At 58.5% G+C, this 24,291-nt stretch overlaps 1 protein-coding gene across 5 annotated transcripts in view; it reads right to left on the bottom strand.

Annotated features, from left to right (window-relative positions):
- Positions 1-24,291, bottom strand: part of ZMIZ1 (zinc finger MIZ-type containing 1) — a 234,249-nt gene that overhangs the window by 14,793 nt on the left and 195,165 nt on the right. For 4 of the 5 annotated variants that reach the window (XM_040485550.1, XM_040485554.1, XM_040485551.1 and 1 more), the window contains 8 exons: positions 19,146-19,290; positions 8,598-8,712; positions 7,381-7,598; positions 6,480-6,678; positions 5,292-5,582; positions 2,337-2,519; positions 1,079-1,156; positions 54-228 (listed from right to left, as the gene is read on the bottom strand). In XM_040485550.1, the coding sequence (XP_040341484.1) occupies positions 54-228; positions 1,079-1,156; positions 2,337-2,519; positions 5,292-5,582; positions 6,480-6,678; positions 7,381-7,598; positions 8,598-8,712; positions 19,146-19,290 (1,404 nt within the window). The remainder of the gene's footprint in view (positions 1-53; positions 229-1,078; positions 1,157-2,336; positions 2,520-5,291; positions 5,583-6,479; positions 6,679-7,380; positions 7,599-8,597; positions 8,713-19,145; positions 19,291-24,291) is intronic. The other variant, XM_040485553.1, reaches the window with a different exon arrangement.

Genomic DNA, 24,291 nt, shown 5'->3' with positions numbered 1-24,291 from the left:
ACAGAGGGAGGAGGTGGGGCTGGCCAGACAGAGGGAGGAGGTGGGGCACTCACCTGGGGGTGGTGGCAGAGCGCTCATATTTGGCTTGATGTCAGGCGGGAAGGGTGGTTTAACGTCTTGGCTGGGGGACAGGTACGGGGGGATGCTGCTCCCGGGGGTCATGGGGGGTGTGGGGTTCCCTGGAACAGGTGAGTGGGGGTAATTTGCCACAGGAACCGGCCTAGGAGGCTGGGGGGAAAGAGAAACCACACATAGGTTATGGGGTCACAGGGATAGGAGGGACTATGTCTGTGGACATACACCCCACCCACCCCACAGTCCTGGGACTATGGTTCCTGGTCCCTCAAGGGAAGAGAGCCCTCCCCCATCCCTCGGGACATACGTCTAACCTGGTCAGCACTAAGGCCTCTGTCCCAACGTTTATTTATTTTTGGGACAGAGAGAGACAGAGCATGAACGGGGGAGGGGCAGAGAGAGAGGGAGACACAGAATCGGAAACAGGCTCCAGGCTCTGAGCCATCAGCCCAGAGACCGACGCGGGGCTCGAACTCACGGACCGCGAGATCCTGACCTGGCTGAAGTCGGACGCTCAACCGACTGCGCCACCCAGGCACCCCATAAGGCCTCTGTCTCAATTGGAAGACAGGTGGGCCTAGGAAGGGCCTTCCCACCCTTCACTTGTGTCACGGCACTGCAGTGCTAGGCAGGTGCAGGGTCCCCTGCCCACTTGACAAACAGGGACATAGACTCAGGGTAGGGGGGACTAGTCTAATGCAATCTCAGGAGGAGAGAAGAGCTGGGGTGACCCTCCAACCCCCCCAGCTCAGGGGGTCCCCAGATGGAGTTGGGCCTGTAGCATCCTGGGCAATTGGCACCCCAGGAGCCCCTCACCCTTCTGGCCCCAGTCCTTATGCATCCCTGGCCCACCTGCCTGGACCTGTGGATTCCATCTGGGCATTACTGTGTCCCAGAGCTGACGACCCGGGAATGCACCCTGATCCATGGGCCCGGGGACGGCATGGCCCCTTAGACACACAGGTGCACGGGGCTTAGAGCTAGGATGAAAACTGGAACATACCCTATTGACGTTCCCCTGGCTGTAGTTACTGTAGCTGCTTCCCGAGAAGGTGTTGTTTTGTCCATTAAATTGCTCTGGCTGTTAAAACAAGATAAACAACGTGATGAACGTGGAAGGCAGAAAAGCTACCAGAAGCCTGCTTTCTTTCCTGATGTGAAAATTGGCCAGCGGTACCATACAGGGAATGCTGGTGAGGCCCATCCAGTGCTGGGGTGCAGAGCGGGACAGGGGTGGAGCAGGTCACCCGTGGGGACAGCATTTCCTCTCTCTTTCCATAGCTAGTGATACAGCATGAGTTTACAAAAAAAACCCAGAAACACCTAGTGTGTTAAAGCTGGAGCAGCGAAGGTGGTCATGTAAGTCAGCATGAATTCTCGCCAAATATACGTAAAAGTGTTTCTAGAGCAGGCTTCACTCCTGAGATGTACTTTACAATAATCCCAAAGAAGGAAAAAGCGAGGGACATTTGGGTGGCTCAGTCGGTTAAGCGTCCGGCTCTTGATTTTGGCTCATGTCATGACCTCACAGTTCCTGAGTTCAAGCCCCCGTTTGGGCTCTAAGCTGATAGCGCGGAGCCTGCTTGGGATTCTCTGGCTCCTTCTCTCTGTGCCCTGCTTCTGTTCCCTCCCTCTTTCTCAAAATAAATAAACATTAAAAAAAAAAAAAAAAAAAGAGGGAGGAAAAAGCTATGTACCTGAAAATACCTGTGATACTGTTACTTCCAAAGTGAAAAATCAGAAACCCAAATATCCAATAAAAAGTGAATAAAATAGGGTGTCCTTATGTATCCGCAGAATGTTAAACATCCTTAAAAGAATAAAAACCATGGAGACTTTGTAGCAGTAAGTGACACGCTTGTGATTTCACGTCAAGTGAAAGAAACAGATTCAAAATTATAGCCTTAGTAAGTCTCAGAACAGGCTGATGCCCATGTGCGTGTAGCGAAACAAGGTTTAGAACTAATATTAATATATCTAGGTGGACGCTTTTTCCTTTAAAAAAAATGCATTTTTTTAAATTATTATCCCATGTGCTGTAAATAGTGAAAGGAGAGGACAAAACCCTTGTCTGAGCCCGTGAGAACAGGAACGGACATTTTGGTCGCTGCACACATGGCTCTGAGGACAAGATGACACATCCTGGAAGTCTCTGCCTGCCCCCTGGTGCCTCAGGGGAACACAGAGCCGAGAGGACACGGGTGGGGGTGGGGATGGGAGGTGGGGAGGGAGGAAGGGGCCTGTGGGGTGGTAGAACTCACCTTGTAATACTGCCCCATGTTGACCGTGGGGGGTGGGTACTGCCCCGTGCTCGGCTGGCTGGGCATCCTTTGCCCGGGGTAGTTGGGAGAGGTGAGCGGCCGTGGGGGGTTGGGGGTAGGGTACTGGCCTGGCTGGGTGGGGAACTGGCTGTTTGGTCCATATTGCTGGTTTCCATAGTTGGGCTGTGGCGGCAAAGGAGAGGAGAAGGTGTGTCAGTGTCGTGGGGCCAAGCTACTCACCAGACGGCCACCTCACCTCTGTCCTTGCTGTTTGCCACTGGCAAACTGCCCCCTCCCCCACCCGGAGAGAGGAGGCTGAACCAGATGATGTCTGAGGCCCTTGCTGCTCTGAGACACTAGGTTCTGGCTGTGCGGCTGGAGGCCCCCTCACCGTGAAGATGTCTTCTCCAAGTACCCTGCTCCCCGAACCGAGGGCACTTTCAGAGCCTCTCATTCCTGCCATCGTGAGGGGGCCCTATTCCAAAGCCCCCTTTGTGCCTCTCCCAGTACTTGGTACGTGACGGGGGAAGGCAGACAACAGGATGTGCTTCCAGAGAGGGGACTCCCTCGACCCTGCAATCTGAGGCTGAATCTGGGAGGCACCGTCCCCAGAGCCCGCACTGAAGAGAACGCACAGCCACTCCGTTCTGGGCCATGTTGCAGGGGTGGGGAGAAGCCGCCTTGTGGAGGTTCCAGACAACCCTTCTCAAGACAGGCAACTGAGAGAGAAGACAGCTCCAGGGAGGGGCAGGACCACCGTCCTCGGAGATCTACAACGTGACACATGACACGCTGATGTCCACCTCGTAGCTGCCTTCCCCCTCTGTAAGATTAAGTGACCCTCAGGAGCCACCTGCCGCCCAGACACTCCAGGCCATCATGTCCTGTGGAGTCGCTGGTTCCCTCTCCCTTGTCTTTTGAAGCTCCTGGTTTAGTAACTGTCTCTCTTGCCTCCAGGCTCAGAGGTCCCAGCTGTGTCCCGGAATCTGGTAGACAGTGGACCCTCCATAAATCCTCGCTCAACAAGTGAAAGCAGGATCTGAAGGTAAGCGGTGGAGGAGGGAGGTGTCCACGCCAGTGTCAGAGAATCTGCCACTCACACTGCTGGGACATGGTGGCCGCTCTGCATGACAGTGGGGTTCCCGTCACGTCACCGGAGGAGGAACGCAGGTGGGGGCTGGGGCCTTCCCACCAGACTGCAGGGGAGGAGTCCTGTGTGGCACGGGGCAGTCTGGCACCTGCCCCCGGCCCAACGTGCCAACAGCTCAAAGGTTCTAGAAGCATGCCGCTGCGAGGGAAGGCCTGCCTTCCCAGGCAGCGTCAGGCCACGTGACTACCCGGCGTCACAGCCCGGAGCCAGGCGTTTTGTAGCCGGGGAGCATCAGCATTCTATGCAGAGGATGATTTAGTAAACATAAATGAAGGCCTCTGGCGGGCCCTGGGCAGCGCAGCACAGGGCAGGCACAGACGGATGTCAGAGCAACGACTGGGAATTCCTTTCCCGATCTCCCTTCCTGCCATCACCTCCTTGGGCGCCTGCAGCCCTGAGTCTGGGTCTGCACATGCATCTCTAGCCCGGCCAGCAGGGACGCTGGGAGTGTGAGCACAGAAGGGGCGAGAGAGGGCCCAGAGCTCATGTCGGGGGCTGTATGTGGGAGACGGAGGCCAGCGGCTTGAGACCCCAGCACAAGGACAGCCAGGGCCTTGACAGCCACGGTCCTTCTCTGGCTGGTACCTCCCTGCACCCGTGCCCACCCAGGAGTGTCTGGGTGTTTGAGGAGGTCCCTGACCTCTCCCTTAACTGGATTCAGGACGCCTCCAACAATGGCCAAGCCCGAGCCAGGGTGAATACTGAGGGAATCACAGAGACCTTCGAGGAACTTAAGGTTAGACTCTAAACCCACTTGCAAGCCCGAGCTGAAGGCCACAGTTCTGAGACAAGCAGGGGGAAGCAGGTCTGAGAACAGGCAGCAAGCAGACAGCTGCCAGGAAATTGCTCAGCAGGGAGCCTCGCCTAGGTAAGGAATCGAGGCAGGCTCCCTGAGGAGCGTGGGCGCTGGGCTAGGATTCTAGGGGCCCTGTGTCTTTTGCTCCTGAGCTAAATCCTTACCCAGATAGGCCACTTGCTGCCAACTTGTTTTCCCGTTGCTCACGGAAGGCCCTATGACACCCCCTCCAGGAAGTCCTCCTTCTCTGACCTCAAGCTGAATTCCATACACCCCACCGTGCATCACTGCCTTATGGGTTCTTGCTTAGACCTTCTCTTTCCTGCTGAGGTCTCGGTTCCCAGAGGACAGGTGTGGGTTTTACTTCCCTAAATCTTCACCGCCCCCTTGGCCGAGCTGGCTGGGCAGCCAATTAGGCAATGTTCCTCCCGAAAGAGCAGCTGACAGTTGATGGAGAAGAGCCCTAAGAAGCACACTGTCCGCCTTCCAATCACTTCTCCGACGTGCACAGGCATTAGATATGTACAGGGTTTTGTCTCCTCTCTCGCTCTTGGAAGTGAGAAGCCCTCATGCGGATGTGAGGAATGTGGACTCTAGGAGGTTTCGCTCCTTACTCAAGTCACCCAGTAGCCAGTCGGCAGCTGCAGCTGTCCGTGCCTGCCCGGGGCCAAGAGCCCTGGGTACAGCCCCTCATTCAAATCTTCCAAGCAGCCCCAGGAGGTGGGCTGGACCGTCACCATCTTTTATAGGTGAAAAACCAAGACTCAAGAAGGGACACGGCTTGATCAAGGACTTCCAGCTGGGAAGTGGCAGAGCTGGTCTTAAACCCTGGAGCCCGAATCCTCAGTCCTTAGGCTTGGCCTTTTGGTCCAGATTTTGTCCAGGTCAGTTCGTACCCTTTCCAAAGTACTGCCCACAGTCCCTGTGTTTTCAAGCCCCAGGTTTCCCCCCTCCCCCTCCCCACCCCCAGCTCCCACCATGAACGCCACCTGCCTGCTGTCACACTCACCTCTCCCGGGTATGGCCTCTTTATGCTTTGAATAGGCAGGGACTGGGGCCGGGGCCCCGGGTAGGTCTGCTGGGGCATCCGCTGCCCATGGGTGCCAAAGGGGCTGATGCCGGGCGGCCGGGGCTGGTTCATCCCCATGGGAGGGCCGCTCATCCCCGAGGGTGTCATGCCAGCCGCCATGCTTGCGGGGTTCATGCTGCCCCCCATGGAGGCAGGCCCCCGCGGCCCGGGCTGGTTCATGAATTGGCTGTTATACGCCTGGGTGGGACCCATCTGGAAAGAGGAACAGACCTTCAACGGGAGAAGAAGAAAAAAAAAAAGAATAAAATGCCACATGCATTGAAAGTGCAGGGAGGGAAGGGTGGGGGAGGTGGGAGGCTCTGGGTTGGGGGGCACTTTCCTGTGTGGCTGCAGCTGGAATCTCTGGCCTCCTGGGCTCACCGCTGCCCTCTGCAGGCCACACGGGAAAGATGCAGCCCAAGGGTGTTATGGGGTGGGGGCGCAGTCACTCCAGAGAGCAGGCAGCATTTCCAGGGAGGCAGGCAGGGAACGGGAAGAAGGTGCAGAGGTGGGGAGGGGCGGTGGAAGGATGGGGGGGGGGGATGAGGATGGAGGCAGGAGCCCCTTTCCTGGAAGCCCTGGCCCCGCCCTTGGCCAATGGAGACACACCCTCCATCGGCAATCTGAGGCAGTCCCAGCTGTGCCCATCCTACGGTCCCCACCTCCTGTCCCCTGTCCTGCACTCCTGCGGGGAACCCCCTCGCCTCACATGCCACCCGTCCTGAAGGTCAGGGGAGCAGAACTGGGACCAGGGCTCAACCCCCAGATGGGATGACAAGGAGTATATGGTCTTCAGAGGCCACCACGGGGATAGACTGGTGACAAGACATTTTAGACATGGAGTCCACTCTTTGGCGAGCAGCAGCCCAGAGGGCACTGAGGTACCTCCTTCCCCATTCTCAGACACGCACGAGCCACAAACCCACGCGGAACAAACACAAACCCCCCTCCCCCGCCACACCCACGTCCTGACACACACCTTTCCACGTGCCTCCAAGAAAGCCCAAACACACCCCGACCCCATCAGCTTTCCCAGCACCCAGGGCACTGACACCCCAGGCCTGACTCCCGGGGCTGCCTGCCTTGCTGAGCGGGCCGAGGCTTGACTGGGACTGGTGGGGCCCTTACCGGTCCGTACTGGTTTATATCCTTGTTCTGCGTCTCCTGCAAGGCTGCCACAGTGGCCGTGGCCGTGGCCGTGGCCGTGGCTGCCGCCGCCGCCACTGCAGCTGCCGCGGCAGCAGCCGCCGGCTGAGTGAAGTCAGCAGGCGGCCTGGTGTGCGGAGGGATGCCCATGCCTGCGGGGGCGTTAGGACCCCCGGGGTAGCTACAAGCGAGAAGAAGGGAAGACTTAGATACCGCCTGAATCTACACATGAACCGCGGTAAGGCCTGGGCTGGGAGGGAGAAGAGGGGTCATTCCCAGCCCTCCCGCCCCCAGCTCAGAGACAGGGGAGGTGTTTAGACTCAGAACCCAAAGGGGCGCGGGGCCTCCTGTGGGCTGGCAGCCCTTCGTGTCACTTGGTGACCGGCAAGCCGCCCGTGTCGGGTGCCGGGCGGCACGGACTCTCGCGGCCGCTAGAGGGCCGCGGAGAGGGGTGAAGCCCGAGAGGTGGTCTTGGACAGTACGGGATGGCCGAGGAGAAATGGGCTGCCTCTGCCTGCCCTCCACATCCCTGCAGCATCTTCCTGGGGTTCTGTGCACCTTCCTCCCTTCCTCTTGACCCTGGTGATTCTTGACCTTATGCATCTCTGCCTCCACAACCGGCAGGGCGGTGACCTGCCTGACCTGCGTGAAGCAGCTCTCCCCCAGCTGCTGGGGCCGCCCTCTCCGTGGGTCCCAGCATATACAGACACCAGGCACAAGGGTCACTCTGAGGCCCAAGCACACGGTCCCATCACCACGGGTCTGACGGCAGGTGCTGTAGTGTCTGACCCACAGATCGGCCTCAAAATGGGGAATGATGTGCCAGGAAGCACGGTGCTGGCATTTAAACTGGAATCTTCCTCCTGGGTGGAAGGCTGCTCACCTGGCCCCGAAGCCCCCGCTGCCGGGGTAGTTGGGCCGGCCGTACATGCTCTGCTGGATGTAGGGCTGAGCGGGCCCGGCCTTGGCCGAGAACTGTTGCTGCTGCCCAGCAAACTGGGGGGAGTTGAGGCCGGGGTTGCTGGTGGTCATGCCCGATGCCATAGGGTTGCCGCCTGGATTCATGGGGTTGTTGGCATTGGCCATAGGGTTCCCGAGGACCTGTGGGCAGAGAGTGGTTGTCACTCAAGCGGTGTACCCCAGGCGGCATTGGGAGGAAGAAGGAGACATGGGGGGGGGGGTTTGCGATGGTGAAAGAGGGAGAACAGAGAGAAAGGAGGAGAAAAGTGGAGGCATGAATTGTTCCCAGAGCATATGAATGCTTCGAAGGGGTAATGCAGCCCGGAAGCAGGCAGCACAGAAGAGGAGAGCCTCAGCCTGTGATCGAGTGAGGCAGGGCTGGTCCTGCCCCTGGTGCCAGGTGGAAGGCACTGGACTTCTCAGCCCTCCCCCTGCCAAGGGCCCTGGATGCCCGGAGGGTCGGGCCACACAGAGGCCTTGGGATGCTGCTCCGTGAGGGCGAAGAGAGCCCATCTGCCAGCTCCGGAGGGTGGCGGGATGCTGGCCGAGGGACCCCTGTGCCCCGAGACTGCAGGGAGGCCCAGTGGTGCCCTCCCAGGCGGCAAACAGCCCGGAGCCTTCCGCATGGCCATGGCAGAGGCTGGGCCGGCGGGAGAGGAAGGAGTGGAGGAAAGAGGAAGGGGCGGGAGCAGGAGGCAGGTTTGGCCAGGCGTGTGGGGAGGGGTTTGTCACAAGCTGAAAGCTCACCATTTTGCTAAAATCTAACCCAGGTTACCCAGTGTCAAAGACCCCAGACACTGGGGCCCTGAGGCCAGTAACAGCCAGGAAGTTCTCCCATTTATCCAACCAAAGTAAACGTGGGCTGGGGAAGAACTGGCTCTCCGTCAGAGGAGACTCATTCCCCAGGAAGGGCCCCAGACCGGGGACGGTGTGTAGGGGCCAGCTGCCACCTTCCTGAGGCAGGTGTGGAGGGTAGAGGCGTGCCCACAGCTGAGTGTGCCCTGAGAGCCGGTCTTTCCAGCCAGGCAGAGCCCGGGAGAGCCAGGAGGGCTGGCACGGGACGGGGACCCAAAGGCCCCGGGGCTCAGGCGATGGTCCTGCCTGGGAGGGGCCGGGGCTGGGGGCAGGAAAGGCTCTTACCTGGCTCTGGGATGTGTTGGTCACTCCCCAAACCGTGGTGACCACGGAGAGGGAGCCGGGAGGCTGGTTGGTGTTCTGCTGCCAAGGGACAGAGTCATAGGGGAACGACCCATCACTGCACAGGGAGACAGAGGGGGGTTCTCTCAGGGGCCGCGTACACAGGAGGGCCCCGCCACTCCACCACGCTCCGCAGCTCCCAGCCCAGCCCAGCCCAGGTGACCCCCGTCTCAGCCAGCTCTAGACCCCCCAGCCCTGACAGGCTGTCCGACGCCGAACAGGTGACATCGCACGGTGACGGACCATGCCAAGCGACCACCTCTCCCCGCATCGCTGCGGACACCCCCATGGCTGTCTGTCTCACCTTAGGCCACCGAAGTCCACAGGCCGCGCTGCGAGGAAGAAGAGAGAGCCGCAGGCCCAACCTGAGCTCCTCCTCCAACCACGCTCTGACATGAAGTGGTCCCTCCAGAAAGCTCTGGTTCCCCCACACCCGCTTCCCCTTGGAACTTCCCGGTCCCTTCTCAGAAAAGGCCGGAAGGGCCCCAGTCTTGAATTTCACCTCTTCCCCCTTCCTCCCGACCCTTCAGAGCAGGTTGGCCACACAGCCCTGCGGATCTGGACTTTGGCAGGAGTTTCCTTACGTCAGTCTCCTTCCCGACTCTGCATCACAGGTACAGGCCTGCCTGCCATGCTTCCTCCCCTGCTCCCAACCCCAGTCTCTCCTGCACATCCCTGCCAAGCTAATCTCCCTCCAACCCCCAAGACGCTCTGCGTGATCAAAGACCTTCCTTGGCTCTCAGTGTTTACAAGGCAAAGTCCAAACTCACACACTTCGGAGCGATTTACCCTGTCAGCTCATCAGCATATCCTGCCTCCCAGCTTGACTCCCAGCTCTCCTGGAGCAGCCGTACCCACGTCTCCCCAGTCTCGTCGCTAGGCCCAGAAGTACCCACTGTGTTTGGTGACATCTCCTGGGAAGCCCCTAAACACCAGAAGCAAGGACTTAACCTTAGGCCCAACACCCTGCCCTATACACAGTAAGTGCTCAATAATGGCTTCCTGTTAGTTGCTGCAAAGAGTGACTCCAGGGAGAGGGAGAGGGCTGTTGGAGTTACAGCATCGAGAACATGCCCGAGGCCCAGCCTTTATGAGTGCTGAGCCGGAGCTGTCTCTCCTCTGGAGCCTGTTCCGCTTGGACTCTGGCACCTCTCACCAGGAGAACATCCCAGACACGGCCCCAGAAGGAGCAGAGAAACAGAGCACCCATATCTGCTTTAGTGGCCCCGCACAGCACCCCGACGGGCAGCAGTGAGGCCTGCCGGGTAGTGCTGCTGGGTACCAGGATGGGGGAAGGAGGCCTGGAGGAGGGTGGCGTGGTGGAAAGCGCCTCGTGCCTCTGCTGGGCTCGTGCCTTCGTCACAGGAAGTCGGCAGGAGGCAAAAGCTCTCCCTCACTCCTGGAGAGCTTCTACCCCAGCTTAACAGGCCCTGGGGGTGCTGGGAGCCAGCCCAGAGGTCAGGACTTATAGGAAGGAGCCGCAGTCCTGCATGACAAGCAGCCAGAGAGGAGCCGGGGGTCTGAGTCTCACGCCTGTTTCTTGCCAGGCAGAGCCCTCGGCAGTCAACACAGTCAAGGCACGCGGGGCCCTGCGGGGGCGGTCGGACTGGAGGGCAGGACCACGGCACTGTCTGCCCAGGCTTGCTCTTCACCGGCCTCACACCCTCTTGCCCGGCCAGCCCCTGGCTTCCTTCCTATCTCTGCTCAGAAATCACCTCACTGGAGTGGCCTGCCCCAACCTCCTGGTCTCAGAGAAATCCTACCGCTCCCTTTTCCTCCTCTCCTGGCTTTTTTTTTGGGGGGGCGGGGTACCCTGGATACAAGTCCTGTCCCTCCCTGGCTCGGGGGACAAGCTCCTCCCGCCTGTCTGCACTCAGTCCCCTCCTTTGTAAAACGGGCCTAAGAATGGTACTCCCCCACTCTCCTCTCAAGAGTTTTTAAGCTGTAGGTCATGAAACCCGAGCGGGTCAAGACATCAAACCAGCATGAGGGGAAAAAAGAGGGAATAAAACAGAAAGTAGTTAAGCATGAACACGTGGTCAGAATACATATTATTCCCTGAACTTAACGTCTTGATTTTATATACACGTATGAGTGCGTCCTGGGTCACAGCCGGTAATATGTGCTTTTACTCTGGGTCTCAGTCAAGGAAGATTGAGCAACACAGGCCTCGGTCGTGTCAGTCTGATGTGGCTCAGAGAGACGAACGCAGACAAAAAGGCTTTCTCAACTAGAAAGGGACACAGGCTGGAGCATTACTCGTGATTTCCAGGGGCAAACAGCAGGCCAAGAACCTGAAGGGGAGGAAATGTCCTCGGGAACCAGCCCTCCTGCCTGCTCCCTGCTCCTGCTGGGAGCATCGTGTCTGCATCATGTTTGATGATGGGGGGTGAGGCCGGGATGCACAGGCCAAAGGTGACAGACACCTCAAACTCTGCATCTGGGATGGCCGATGGGGACCTGGGTGCCCAGAGAGCTCGGGGGGGGGGGGGGGGCGCAGCAGCACAGGCAAGTAAGCAACGAGCCTGCTCGTCAGCACAGTTGGGCTAGACCCACCTCTCTGGCACAAGTCACAGAGGGCTGGGGTACCATCTGGTCGCGGGCCTGGCACACCACAGTCTCGAAGGGAGGCCCTGCAGGCGACAGTTTTAAACAACGGAGAGGAGACCCCTAGACACCAGCTGTCCTGTGAGGCTCATTCTAGGTGTGCAGGATTGAACACGGGACTCCCATCAGCTTAACAGAACACAAGGGTGAGCCTGTCTTCTCTCCCCAGTCCGCCTGCCCCACAAGCTGCCATCAACCCTCCAGGCTGATGGCCCATTCTGCCCGAAGTTCGTGTCCTTTGAGCACGCACTCGGCAGGCTCGGGAAGCAAAGCCCTCCGGGAGCCCCTGTAGCCCGGCAGGGCCCCGCCTGAAGCCTGGGCGGGGAGCCGGCAGCTGCTGTCTCACCGCCTCGGGTGGGGAGGCCCCGGCTCACCAGGATACTGCACAGGCCCACAAACAGGCTCCCAACTGCCCTGCAGCTCCGTGGGTGGGCCTTGTGGGCGGAAACCAGCTCCTTCCTGTTTCGTCCCCTCCACCCCAAAGCCGGTGAGAAGCGACTGGAACCATCGTTCCCAAACTGGGCATCCCACCGCCCGGCTGCAAGGTTCACCCCAGAACCCAGGCACATACCAGGAGTGCACGCGTGCGGAGGGGGACACGTATGTGTGCGTGCACATGAGCCCCGCTGACATGCTGCTGTGCACACGCGGGGGAAGAGACAGGCACACGCGTGGAGGGGCGGTCTCGGGGACTTGCTCGCCCCCACTCGCACCTGCTGCAGAAGCAGAAGTGGCAGCCGCACCAACACGGCTGTGACTCATCTCCTGGGGAGACGGCTCCTGCTGTCGCAGTGAAGGCTCTCGCCCCCACAGGCCCATGGCAGTCAGCCCTGCCGACGCCTCTGCCCGGACTCAGACACCACCGCCAGGGGGGCTGCCCAGCTCCGGCTCCCTGAGCCCAAGGAGCAAGGACAAGCCAGGTTCCTGGGCCCTTCCAGTGTGGGAGGGGGCCCAGGGTGATGAAGAAGAGGCCTAGAAGGCCTGTGTAGGGCTGTGTAGTTCTGAGACTCTTCCTTCCTCCGGCAAATACTATTTAACCTGCAGATAAGTTCAGCCCAGGTCGGGAACCACTCTCTCCTCTTACCCATACCTGGTTGCAATTCAAAGGGAGGCCAGGGCCCCTGGAGCTAAGAGAATCCCACTGTTAGGAATCCTGCCTCCTTCTGTGCGCCCTCAATCCAGCACGGCCTGGTTTCATGCCACAGCTCCCCCCAGCTGCAGTCTAGCCCAGCCAAAACTGCCCTAAGAATCCAATCCACCCAGAGAGACAGCAGTCCCAGAAGCCACTTGGAATCCCAGCAGGGCTCTGCCTGCCAAAAGCTCCCTAATACGGGGACAGGCGCTTTCCCATCTCTGTGCCTCTTTCCGGTCTGGGATGCTGTATCCTCACCCTGAAAAAAATGCCACTCGTCCTTCCCAGGCTCCTCTTCCAAAGGCCACCTCCTCCAGGAAGCCCTTGCCGCATCCGCTGGCCTGAGCTCTACTTGTTCCTCGCATTCCGAGGGCCCGAGTGGGGGGCCCAAATGAGAGCCCTCCTGCCTTTTTCCTTCTGCCCCAGGAGTCCTGAGTTAGGCTACCTGTGCCTGGCATGATGTCTTCAAACCTACAGGGCTCAGAAAGCCTTTGCTAACCAGAGAGAAAGCCCACCTCTCCACACTCTCCTCAGAGGGATGCCTGAGAAGGGAAAATGACGTCCATTCCTTAATTTCGATTGCTGACCACTCACAGTGCGTTTGTGACCCCACGGGCACCGGCACCCAGGAAGTGAGAGGTCCTGCCCTCTGGGGAGAGGGACAGAGAAGGGCTAATGAAGCAGCTCCTTACTCTCTTTATGCCTCAGTGTCCTCGTCCGTAAAATGGGGATACTAGCACTTCTCTCCGAAGGCTGTCACGAGGATTACACGAGCTCACACGTCTAAGGCACAATGGCCACATCTGGCATAACGCAGGCACCTAAAACTGCTGGCTGTTGCTGTCGTTGTTACGATTTATCGCGTGGCTTCTAGAAGCAAGGGACTGTGTGAAGGGGCTTTCACCCGAGAACACATTCCCTTTAACGTGGGCTCGGCAGATGCATCTCTTAGGAGCTGAGGCTCAAAGGGTCCCAGAGTTTGTCAAGGGCAAGACTGCCAGATGGGTCTGACCACGCCCCACTGTCTCGGGGAGCTAAGGATCGGGGAAGATGGCGCCTCCCTGCTGGAAGATGGTGATAACGTGAGGGCAGCACACGCTATGAGGGACATCTCGCAGTCCCTGAGAATTCCAAGGGGCACAGCTTCCTGAGGGTTCTCAGGGAAGCTGCCCAGCATGAAGGGACAGAGGGCCTGTAAAGTTTGGTCTGAGAGACAGGCTGCAGAGAAAACCCAAACAGTGACCCAGGAAAAAACACTCTATCCATCAAATCATTAGCTTTGGCCCGCACCAAGTATCCTGGCAGATATTCAGGGACTCCAACCAAACATTTCTGAGGGTAATACTCAAATGGCAGAGGGAGGCCCTGTGGTACAGAGGCTAAGTTTCTAGGCTCTAAACCTAGACTCTTTATAGGGTCAAACCTGGGTTCTGCTACCAACAATTTGTATCAACTTGAACTTAAGTCAGCTCAACTTCCTCATCTGTAAAATGGGACGAACGCTCTCCTAAGATGAAACATACCAATAGAAGTTCGGCACAGTGCCTGGCCCAGAGTCCCTGCTAAATTGTACATACGCTCTCCTCTCTGTTTCTCCAGCCTAACTGCATGTAGGTAGGCACCCATGTTTACTTGCTGATACAATGAGAGTGCTTAGAAGTTCTGCACAAATGCTATCGATGAGAGGGAGTGTTATCATCATTCCTGTTTGTTTTCTGAGCCTCTGGGGCTTTGCTTCAGTGTCCCTCTGCCTTCCTGTTCCTAGTGAACTCCTACCTATACTTCAAAGCCCAGCCTGGATACTCCCTTTTGTGATTCTCTTAAGCAGAAGCAAGGACGTTTTCCTCTATTCCCTCAGCTCTTTTTGTCACATGAAAGAGCTTTTCACGCTGCAGTTATAGTAGACGATTTACATGTCTGTTTGGCAGCTCCATGGGCACTGACTGATGTTTGCTAAATGTGAGAAAATGAGTAAAGCCCAGCAAGAGGGAGTGATGATTCCTGGCTCCCGGGTACCTCCTGTGGCAGTGTCTACACAGACATTCATGGAGGGAAGAGGAGGGGAGGGCTGAGTTATTTCTTCCCTTGCATTTCTAACAGCCACTTTATTTGGGAGAAATAACGAATTCCTATTAAGGGTATTGTCAGACCCTAATTAATTTCCCTGATCTGGCTATATTGGTCCCGTCTCCATGCAAGGCTGTAGAGTTACCATTAATGAAACACCAAGCCAGTGAGGAGCTGAAGCTCCCACCCTCTTTAATTTAGGGGGACCATTAACACTGCTCTCTATCATCACAACGACTCGGGCCGCTTCCTTTCCTCCCTGCGGTGAAACATAGAGGGAAATGCGTCGCTAACTGCATATTACAGGGTTTTAAATTTTATCAATAGGAAGGAGGAAAGGAAAAGATCCTGTATCTTAGCAATCTGGAACCGATGGAGCAGGATTTATGGGTCCTTCAATCCCCCTTTCATTTCTTTCTTTTTCTTTCTTTTTTCTTTCTTTCTTTCTTTCTTTCTTTCTTTCTTTCTCTCTCTCTCTCTTTCTTTCTTTCCTTGCTTGCTTGCTTTCTTCCTCGCTTTCTCTGTCTTTTTTTAATTTTCTGGGGGCAAGAAGGGCCTGTTACCCTCTGAGCTTTGGGTACGGCTACACAAAAGCAGCTAACAATGAAGGCGGTGAAGGTAGTGTGATGTGACCAAGGAAAGGAGAACACCAGGGGTCAGCTCTGAATGACCCCTTCTTCGTCAGCTGACAAGAGTGAGAGCGCCAGAGTCTGCCGGCACCAAGTGGAGGGCTTGGGGAATAATGACTGGCCCGTGGGACATCTTGTGTGCCAGGCCCGGCGGCAAGCACGTTCCAGGTCCTGCACTGCTGTTATTCTAGTGCTACAGATGAGGAAACTGAGGCACAGAGAGGTTACAGAGCTGCCCAAAATTCCCCAGCTGGAAGACGCCAGGGCAGCAGCTCGCCTCCCGCAGCCTGGCTCAGGGCCTGCGCCCCAACCTGCCACACCGAGGGGAGCACTGGGGCCGCACCCAGGCACCTCTCTTCTGGGGGGCCGCAAACCCCTCTCCTGGAAGAAGGGCAGCACCCCTTGATTCCGGAGTGTTCCCCAGCTCTAGCGGGCTCTGGCTGTAATTAAACGAAGAGTGTAAACAAGATGTATTAGGCTTTTAATTACTTTTGCAGCACTGATTTGCATATGGACAATGTGCTAATCACAAATGGCTTTTTTAACCACTCATGAGCAAGAAGAAGGCAGAAACGTCTGCTGGCAACAAGTCCGGGCCGCTGCGGGGACTGTGAAGGGGTCCAGCTGCAGGACCGTGGGCCCGAGGCCCCGTGCCGCCCTGGGCTGGCCTCTCCCAGCCCTCCTGGAGAGCACACACCTACCTACAGCTCGCTCATCAGGACCAGACTCCAAGACGGCCCATTGACTGCTCCACAGACCACAAAGCCCTCCCCAAACGTGCGGGCACTCGACATTCCTCCTGACACTGTCACCCTCAGCAACTGCCACGGGGCTGCCGTCGGCTGGCCCTTTCTGATGCCTGGGGCCTGCGTGGCAATGAGTGCCACCGCGTGCCTATCGGCTCGAGGGGTCACGGGCCCCAACTCCCAGCCTGGTGCCGTGGCACCAACCTCCATGTAACCTTTCCTCTAAATGTCCACGACGGGGCGTCTGGCTGGCTCAGTCGGTCAAGCGTCCGACTTCAGCTCAGGTCACGATCTCACGGTTTGTGGGTCTGAGTTCTACGTCAGGCTCTGCGCTGACAGCTCGGAGCCTGGAGCCTGCTTTGGGTTCTGTGTCTCCTTCTCTCTCTGCCCCTCTCCCACGTCAAAAATAAACAAACATTAAAACAAAAATGTAAATGGCTGTGACCATGCGACAGTCACACAGTTGCCCAGAGAGAGCCTGGGGCTTCAGGCTTCCAAGGCTCCCTCACCCTTTTATTTACTTGTCCTCAGAGCCTACAGACAAAGACCCCTGAGTTTTCAAACAGCCACACATCTCAAACACCAAATCCTGGACATCACAGGGTCCTCAAGTTCACCTGGGTTAGGGTCTCCTTAATTATAAGGCAAGAGGGGCTTCTGTCCCCACGTCACTCAATACACTTGTGGAGGAGGGTGGTCAGAAAAGTTTCCTTTCTGTGAAAATACTTGACTTTCTCTTCAACTTTCTTTCCTTCTGGTTTGGGAAATTACATGAAGACTTAAAAGGTGATGCCCCTCATGGGAATTTCCCGGGAAATTCATGAAGCTACGAGTAGAGACCAACCAGACTCGAATCACTGGCTCACAATGTGATCTCGGCCTCAGCCCTGCATCAGCAAGGATGTGGACTGGTCCTTGTTCAACTGATGACACTTCTTTCTGGTCTCAGCTACCCTGCTACAGAATGGGGAATAGGGCAAGGTCTGGATCAGGGTTGGGTGAACCACCAGACAGCACCTCACTGATCTTGAATGGCCAGCAGCAGAGGGAAGGGCAGAGCACTGTGTGTGGTTCAATGCGGTGTGTTCATGGGCAAGTCACTGTCCTGCTCTGGGCCCACTTTCCCTTCTCGTCCTGACATTCAGGGTGGGAGGTGTCGTCCAGAATGTGCTACGTTAAGGAGGCCGCATTCCACGGAAGCAGCTGGTCATCCATCACTTCTCCCTGAAACCTTCCAGGGCACAGGGCTCTCCCATCTCTGAGAGGCTGCTGTTTTGCATTCTCTATCATTCCGTGAGCACATTCAGAGAGCTGAACCAGTGGTGGTACAGGTGGCAGGGCACTGGGTACCAGCCAGCGGCTCTTCGGCCCACTGAGGGAAAGCCAGTTCAAACTCCTAGAAGGCACCTGCCCAGCTCTCAGATCAAACCCTTGAAGACCAAGGCCCATGTCGTCTGGGCAGCCTCTTGACAGCCATTTTCCTCCTTTGGAACCCCAAGGCCAGGCTGACCTGTCACCGAACCCTAACCCTGCCTGGATCTGGCAGTTCCCAAGTTGCCTCACTGGTCTTACTTCCCCAGCTAGCGAGATGTAGCCCCTGGAGCACAGACATCCCTCATCTGGTGAATTCCAGGACGGGACATTCTCACGCTGGCAGCTCAGCTCAGCAACAGCCTGGCAAAGGCCTGGCCGGGGTCCAGATCCATGGCGCCCCGTGGCCTGAACGGTCATGGCCAAGCAGGTCTGAGGCAGGCCTCTAAGCGGGGCTGCGGGGCCCTGGCCCAATTGGAGGGGGACAGGCTGGGAGGACAGGACGTGTGAAGCAACAAGAGGCAGGATGAGTCTGGCGGGGCAGAGTGGGAACAGACTAAAAGAAGGGTAAATGCGAGCTGGGTAGTTTAGGCTGCATCATTCAGCCCCAGCTAGTGCACAGCGGCTGGCAGCCGCTCAGACGGACGAGACCTGTGGCTTTTTGCTGAGCCAGGGTGAGGGGAGGAAGGTGGCCAGAGGTGGGTTTTGTCTCTCTAGAGCAGTGCTTCTTAGCCACAGGTGATACCCTCACCCCCAAGACTGTGTGAAGGTACTTTAGCACCGTGGGGGTGGGAGAGGGGGCAGTAGAAGAACCGAGTGGGCAGGGACCGAGATATTAAGTGCCCTGCAAAGTCCCGCACGATGAAAAAACACCCTGGCCCAAATGCCAACACAGTACCACCCACCAGGAAACACGCACAGAAGGGGGGCTGTCCTGAGTCTGAGTGGTCACAGGTCGGGCTGAGGGTGCGGTGAGGCAGTGGTGACGGGCTTGCCGTCCTATAAAGTGCTTCTGGCAGAGGCAGGGAACCATGTGTTGGGGCCGTCCTGTCTGGGCAGGGTGCTGGACCTAAGGAGCTCCCCTGTGGCTCTGAGAATCAACAGTCTCCAATTCAATTTGTGGAGTGTGGCCAGTGCCTGCGTCTGTGGCAGCACCTCAACGGTGTGAGCCAGGTCTCCTGCGGGGTGCTCTGGGCCGCGGGTGCCTCGGTCGGGCTGGGTCACGAACGGGAGCCTAGCTCTGACTGCAAATGCACCTCACCCGGAAACGCGCTCGTTGGCGGGACCCGCAGAGGAAAAGCAGACAGCATGGCGGGTCTGTTGCTCAGCTGGTAGAGCACTGGGCAAGAGCGCGCCCAGCTCAGCAAGGGACCTGCGGAATACTTAGCCACAGAACTTGCGGGGCCTGAGCCCACGCTCCTTCTGAGGCTGGTGCAGGGCGGACCGGCCAGTTCCTCAGTGCCTGATGGCCTCAGCCACACCATTCGCACCTGTGTCCCTGCGCTTCTGGTGGCCCCACCCCTGTGCTAACAGCCCAGCCTCACTCGGTTCCTGCGTGGTCGGCCTGGGCTGGCTCTGGCCCCATCCATCTGCCGGTGGGACCATCAGCTCTGTGACGTTCTCGGGCCCCTTCTGGGCCCCGGGTGTCTCCGGGTTTGCCCAACACCTCGCTCAGGAAAAGGGGGAAGACCCTGGGCTCAGGATGGTTACCTTTCAGCCCAGAGTCTAGAACCTCAAGAAGAGACGGCCCTCCACTGAAGGGACAAAGCAGTTAGGCTGGGTAAGACCAGTGCTTGCAGCCTCCGTTGTCACACTGGAGAAACGGCGCTCACCCACATGGATTTAAAGAACAGCGGCATTTGAGGAAACAGGGAATATCCTCACGGCTGCTCAGAGGTCCCCACCCCAGTCCTGCCACCTGAGGGGCTCTTCCAAGGGCACGTCGGGGCCTGAGGGCTGGCTGCCTAGCGCCCACCCCTGGAGGCGCGTGCCCACTCACCTGTGCGACAGAGTGGGTTTCATGGAGCTCATGGAGTTGAGGGGAGGCTGCATGGGGAGTTTCCCGGGGGCGTCGCTCTGGCGGCTCTTCTGATGTCGGAGAAGCAGCAGGCGGCCGAGCTCCTCGCACCAGGAGGACAGCAGGGCTACGAGGAAGGACAGGATGGTCAGCGGGCCCCACGGCCACCTCCTCCTGCCACGCCCACACCCCCGTCGCGGGCCCACACTGGGTGCTCCCACCTTTGTGTGACACCGGGAGAGCCACTAAGCCTCCTCACCTGTACAGCGGGACTAACACCCCAAAGGAAGGGCTAAAAGGCTCCTGATGCTGGAGGAGGGCAGCAGAGGGGGGCACATTTCAAAGGCTACCACTTTGAGAAGGACAAGCCCAGAGGCGGCAAAGAGGAGAGACCGGACATGACGGAGGGGATGTCAGGGGTCACACCCCCGGAGCAAGGGAGGGAGCCACGCACAGACCCTGTGTGGGGCGAGCTTAGGAAGGGCCTGCCGGCCCACCCCCAGACTTCTCAGCGAAGCCTCTGGAAAAGCAGCCCGACGTGGCTTCTCCCAGGCGGGGCAAACTTCACAAGGCATCCAGAGCCTTCCTGGAGCCTAGTGAGGATCCCAGGAGTGCCTGCAGGGTCCTCCATGGAAGAACTCCCCGCAGAAGTGCCCATCCTTCCAGTCAGCCCAGCGGCTGGCCCCTGTGTGCTGGGCACCCACGCTTTGGAGAACGAAGGATTTCTAGGGCAGAGGGCGGCCCACGGGTGGGGGCTAAGCTAGAGCGTGTGAGGGGGCAGCAAGGGCAGAAGCACAGGAGGACCCTCCACGCCCAGGCTTAGAGACATTAAGCACCGAGAGAAAAGCAGCTGAAGTTAACGGGGTGCTGGGGAATCATCTTCCACCGGCCTGAGGTAACCACCAGGGGCCAAAAGCAGCTCAGGCTCAGTCTGTCTGGCCAGGCCTTCCAAAGAGCACGAGGGAGTCCGGAAGGCCGGGCTGTCACCCCCTTGCCGTGTGAACCCACGGAGCTCGGAGACCCTCTCTGGGCCTCCGTTTGCTTGCAGAGGAAGAGGGATAACGACTCTTGCCCTGCCTTCCTCCCAGGGCTGTGGTGAGGGGTAGACGGGAGCAAAAAAAGGTGACCACACCCTGGCCCCCTCCTGCCATGAGTACTTCAGCCGGACTGGTCTGTCTGATGGCTACGGAAGTAGTCAGCCTTCGGAACCAGGACGGCTCAGCTCAGCCACTTGGCTGGGTGCAGAGCCCGCTCCGTCATTTCCAGGCTCTCCCATCTAGATGCTGTACAACATGCTTCCGCGCCCTTCTGTTCAAATGTGCCCTGCGTGATCCAGAATGCCAGCTGTTATCCCCATTCTACAGATGAGCAGACTGAGCTCAGGCGGGTGAAGTCCCTCGCTCACACTAACCACGCCTAGACGGGCAGAGGCACAGATGGTGTGTCCCCTGCCCCACACCCCAGTGGGGAAGCCCAAGCCTGAACCAAAATGTGGGGGAGCGGATGAAACCCTTCAGGAGGCAGACACCAAGTGGCTGTGGTCTCCAGCCCCGCCAGTTCAGTGAGGAACCCCTCAGGCCACGTGCAAATCATGCCCGTTGCTACATTCAGCTGGCACTGGGGGGGGGGGGGGGGGAACAACCTTGAGGCACAAAGCCCTGCCTGGAGGGGTTGCACAGGTCTGTCGCTTCAAACTGCCCAGACCCCGGGGAGAGAGCCCCATTAGCCCGAAAACCCTAAAGGCAGGGCCAGGGACCCCCTGAAGTCATGTCACACTCTGCCCCTTCTCGTGGTCCGCGTAAACTTGATCAGTAGTGGGGGGGCTAGGGGTTCTTTCCCGCTCCTCCCCAGGCGGGCAGGGGCCAAGGGCCAGCCACTAGGACCAGCCGGAGAACCCTGCCCATGCCGTCCTGCTGAGGCTGCCCGGGAGCAAGGTCCACCGGTTACCAGGGACCTGCTGGGGGCTCAAGGACAAGAGAAGGGCAGCGGTTCTTGCAGGGAACGGGGCGGGGTGGTGACGGGCCCTCCCGGCTTGCTGGGTTTGTCTGCTCTGCTGGTGCAGGGCCCGAAGACACCCGGTCAAGGAGGAAAGTGTGGGCTGAAAAGCAGCCTGTGCCCTCGGCCAGGAGAGCACCTGTTTCTGCCTCCAGGAGGGGCTGCTGGGGGGGGGGGGGCGGGGCAGCTAGGTCTTAAGAGATATGTCCTGGCCCTCTTTGTGAGGCTCATCTTGCCACCACCTGCACAGGGAGGCCCCTACCCTGGCGTGTGTCTGCCCAGAACCAGGGCAAAGCGCCCCTAAAGCGGGCATTCAGCACACATCTGCCGCAGCTGGAGGGGGAGGCAGCCTATTCAGAGAGGTTGGAACAAACAGAAATGAATTTCCAGATTGCTCCATTCTTCTCCTAAGCCCCTAGTTACTGCTTCTTGTGTGTGTGTGTGGTGGGGGGGGGGGGAGGGGGCGGGCACTGGGCATCTGGAAACTCATTTGCACGCCAAGCACGAGGCCTGCCGGATCGCAGCGACGGAGGGACTGCTCGGCTGCCAGCACAAAGGATGGCCACAGATGGTGCTGCCCGCTGCCCGTGGCCGCGCCTCCCAGCCCTCACCCTTCCCGGGGGGCACCACGCCACGCAGGAGCTCTCCTGCAATGTCACGGGCCACCCCCCTGCTTGCTCAAGGACAGCCCTTGTCTTCCCCCTGCTAGTGGAGTGGTTTTCCGTTACGGGAATAAAAGGAGCCGGTGGCATAGCAGAGTCTGGCTGTGAAGAGTCTGGAACGCTGTGAGCAGATGTGACATGTGCATTAGGCAGTCACGGTATCACACAGATGCCAGGACAGCCACGTTCCTACAATCAGGAGGCAAAGGGCAGGGAGCGAGGGAGGCAGCACCCTTCACCCCCTCGGCCTGAGCAGCCGGTGAGCACAGAGGCCACACTGGCAGACACATGGTGGCGGCTGCATGGGCACAGTGCGTGCTCTCTCATGGTGCAAGCCAACGCAAGCTGTTCTGGGGCAAATGCCGGTTCATGACGACGTGTGGGAATGTGCAGCCAAAGAGGGAGTCTGGGCACCGTCAGAAACCCTGGAGGACTGACGGACAGAGGCAGGTAGGGGATCACACAGGGACAGAGAGACAGCCCAGCAGGGTGGGGTGTGTCTGGATGTGCACTGCCTGTGTGCGTGCATCTGGGCCGAGCTGAGTGCGTGTGCTCTGATGGGCCAGCCCCGCCTGCACGTCTCTCTGGCCCTGTGTCTCTGCTCTGGGCACTCTCTGCAGTGGGAAAGGAAAAGGGACCACTGAGCACAGGCTCTGGGACTCGGGAGGGATGCCAGGCACGAAGAGTCCCCGGATGGGGTGGGAGGGACCGGAAGGTGTGGTGCAGAGTGCATGAGGGTCCCCGCAATGGGAAGAGTTTCGGGAGGGGATACCAGCCTTCCACATCTCAGGGGCCCCTCGTACCGTGTAGACAGCCACCGCGGCCAGCCCTCTGGCCGGTCCTGGGAGGACCACTCACCCGGACAGCCTGGGTTCCACCCCTTAGAGCTACATGACCTTGGGCAAATCATACGAGCTCTCTGGGCCTCAGTTTCTTTACCTGTTAAGTAGGCATTAATGGCAATGCTCACTCCTTGGAGGGCTGTTGTGACATGTAAATGACACTAACCCCTACAAAGTGCTGAAAACAGTGTCTGGTGTAATAAGCATGGAGGCCCAGAAGGCACCGTGTGTGGTCTCTGGAGAGCAGGTGAGGGTCTGCAGATGCTCCCTGTTCCCACTGTCAGGAAAGCGCCTTGCGAATGGGAGGAGGCCATCCCAGCCCCCTCCAGGAGGTGTCAAGGCAGCCCCAATGGGCACCAGTGCCCCCGCTGCCCCAAGAGAGGGCAGGGACAATGGTAGGCAGCCCACGGGAAGTGGGGGCTAGGTGCCCTGGCTCAAGTACAGGTGACAGTACTTGGCTCATGTCCTGCCACCGTGAGATTTCACACAGGCTGCTTCGTGGCTTGGAGACCCAGTTTCCCGATCTGTGAAATGGGCTTAACGGGGGCTGCCTGCCTCAGAGAATGGATGTGAGCTATGATTAGTGTTGCCAACCAACTACAGGGCTGTCCGAGCAGAAGCCAGAAAGGGAGGGAGGGTGGGCAAGGGAGCAAAGGAACCCTGTAACCCACAGTAGTCCCAGAAGAGCAGCCCCCTGCATCCCACACCCACCACATAGCCCTGGGGGAGCTGGTGAGGCACTGACTTTGGAACCAGTCCATGAAACCTGATCCCAGCTCAGTCTCTACCACCTACGTGACACCTCGAGCAAGTTGCCTAATCTTCCTGTGCCTCAGTTTTCCCATCTCTAAAATGGGGTGGTGGTATTCTGCTCCCCACCTCATAGGATAGTTGTAAGGATGAGCTGAGTTACCATCAGGCCCTAGTAGGTACTATCCACGTGTTTGCAACGATGACAATGGGCATCACTGACCCACTGGTAGATGAGTGACCAACAGGATGGGGGCCTCGGTGTCTCCGGCCACTTGGGGCCATACAACAGTCAAATGAACCGAAGAGGAATGCGGTTCCAGAAGTGCACAGGGGCTGGGGTGGCTGCAGGGCATCTGTAAGTCCCAGGCCCTGGAGCAGATGACGCCCAGCTGGCTGCAGGCTCTGTGGAGTGGCCCCTTCCTCCTGCCTCCCTCCTGAGCCGCTGAGGTGGGTGCCAAGGGGCAAAGTGAGAACAATATCATGTGCCCTGCTCCGCCGGAGACACAGGATGCAAAAATCAAGTCCTCCCTTAGAGGCGGCTCTGCCTTTGCTTCAGCCACTGGAAAGGTGCCTTTAGCCCTGAAAGGGAGGAATTTGGGCTTCCCTGGGATCCACCACGGGACCCCTAGCCCAACAGCAGCCATCTGAGGGGTTCCTTGGGGTCCAGAGCAACCCAACACCCAGACTCGGACACCTCACCTGGCCCTATCTTAAGCCCTAGTCTTCAGCAGCCAAGTTCCTGATGGCCACACCACAGGGGAAGCAGCAGCCCTGAGGGTCAGTGGACAGGAGAGGGGACTCCAGCCGGAGGATGACATGACAGCTGAGTTCTCGGTCCCACTGCCTGCACTCGTCTTTCTGCAACTTACCCAGGGA

This window comes from Herpailurus yagouaroundi, unplaced genomic scaffold (genome assembly GCF_014898765.1).
Source record: "Herpailurus yagouaroundi ecotype Mexico unplaced genomic scaffold, PumYag 163, whole genome shotgun sequence".
In the NCBI taxonomy this organism is placed as follows: Eukaryota; Metazoa; Chordata; class Mammalia; order Carnivora; family Felidae; genus Herpailurus; species Herpailurus yagouaroundi.
Note: the sequence above shows the minus strand (reverse complement) of the source record. Positions and strands in the feature narration are given on the sequence as shown.